This window comes from Cygnus olor, unplaced genomic scaffold (assembly GCF_009769625.2).
Source record: "Cygnus olor isolate bCygOlo1 unplaced genomic scaffold, bCygOlo1.pri.v2 scaffold_78_ctg1, whole genome shotgun sequence".
Classification (NCBI taxonomy): domain Eukaryota; kingdom Metazoa; phylum Chordata; class Aves; order Anseriformes; family Anatidae; genus Cygnus; species Cygnus olor.
The window spans coordinates 253,750-255,131 of NW_024429178.1; the positions used below are offsets into that span (position 1 = coordinate 253,750).

Sequence of the window (1,382 nt, forward strand, 5' to 3'; positions counted from 1 at the left end):
AGTCCCCTGCTCCCAGAGACACTCTCAGGCAGAATCAAGGAAAGAGACCTTCAAAATATGTGCCTGGAAATGGGCAATTTTTGGTGATTTTAAGTGAGAAAATGGGAAGAGTTTTCCTCTGATATGCCTGTGGTACGTTATCACTGCCTTTCTCCTCCTTGTACAGGACCTCATGACCAGAAAGAGCAGATGTCCAACAGAAGCTCCATCACTGAGTTCCTCCTGCTGGCATTCGCAGACACGCGCGAGCTGCAGCTCCTGCACTTCGCGCTCTTCCTGGGCATCTACCTGGCTGCCCTCCTGGGCAACGGCCTCATCCTCACCGCCGTAGCCTGCCACCACCGCCTCCACACCCCCATGTACTTCTTCCTCCTCAACCTCGCCCTCCTTGACCTGGGATCCATCTCCACCACTCTGCCCAAAGCCATGGCCAATGCCCTCTGGGACACCAGGGCCATCTCCTATCAAGGGTGTGCTGCACAGGTCTTTCTGTTTGTATTATTGATGTCAGCAGAATATTCCCTTCTCACTGTCATGGCCTATGACCGCTACGCTGCCATCTGCAAGCCCCTGCACTACGGGAGCCTCGTGGGCAGCAGAGCTTGTGCCCAGATGGCAGCAGCTGCCTGGGGCAGTGGCTTTCTCAATGCTGTCCTGCACACGGCCACTACATTTTCCCTGCCCCTCTGCCAAGGCAATGCTGTGGACCAGTTCTTCTGTGAAATCCCCCATATCCTCAAGCTCTCCTGCTCAGATGCCTACCTCAGGGAAGTTGGGCTTACTGCAATCAGCTTCTGTTTAGGTGTTGGTTGTTTCCTTTTCATTGTGGTGTCCTATGTGCTGATCTTCAGGGCGGTGCTGAGGATGCCCTGTGAGCAGGGCCTGCACAAAGCCTTTTCCACGTGCCTACCTCACCTGGCCGTGGTCTCCCTGTCTGTCAGCACTGTCCTGTTTGCCTACCTGAAGCCCCCCTCCATCTCTTCCCCATCCCTGGACCCGGTGGTGGCAGTTCTGTACTCGGTGGTGCCTCCAGCACTGAACCCCCTCATCTACAGCATGAGGAACAAGAAGCTCAAAGATGCAGTGAGGAAAATACTTCTATACATGCTTCTTCATCATCAGTAATGACTTCATTATTGTGAATATTACAATATCATTTTTGTCATTAAACTTATTATGAAAATGTAATATTAGAAATAATCCTAATAGGACTACCTGATTATTTGGGAAGCTGAGAGAATGATTTCCATAAGTATATTTTTATTAATATTTTAACAACATTTTATATTGATAGAAATAATGTTATTCTTGTCCTCCTGCATACCAAGTTTTAAAATTATTTTTAACCAGTCATAGAATCATAGAATCACAGAATGGCCTGG

The 1,382-nt window shown here is 49.0% G+C and overlaps 1 protein-coding gene across 1 annotated transcript; it reads left to right on the top strand.

The window, feature by feature from the left end:
- Positions 1-339: 339 nt before the first annotated feature.
- On the top strand, positions 340-1,125 carry LOC121063396 (olfactory receptor 14C36-like; the record flags this gene model as incomplete). Its single annotated transcript, XM_040543819.1, has 1 exon — positions 340-1,125. A coding segment is annotated over one exon (786 nt), but the record flags the coding sequence as incomplete, so codon positions are not given.
- Positions 1,126-1,382: the final 257 nt, after the last annotated feature.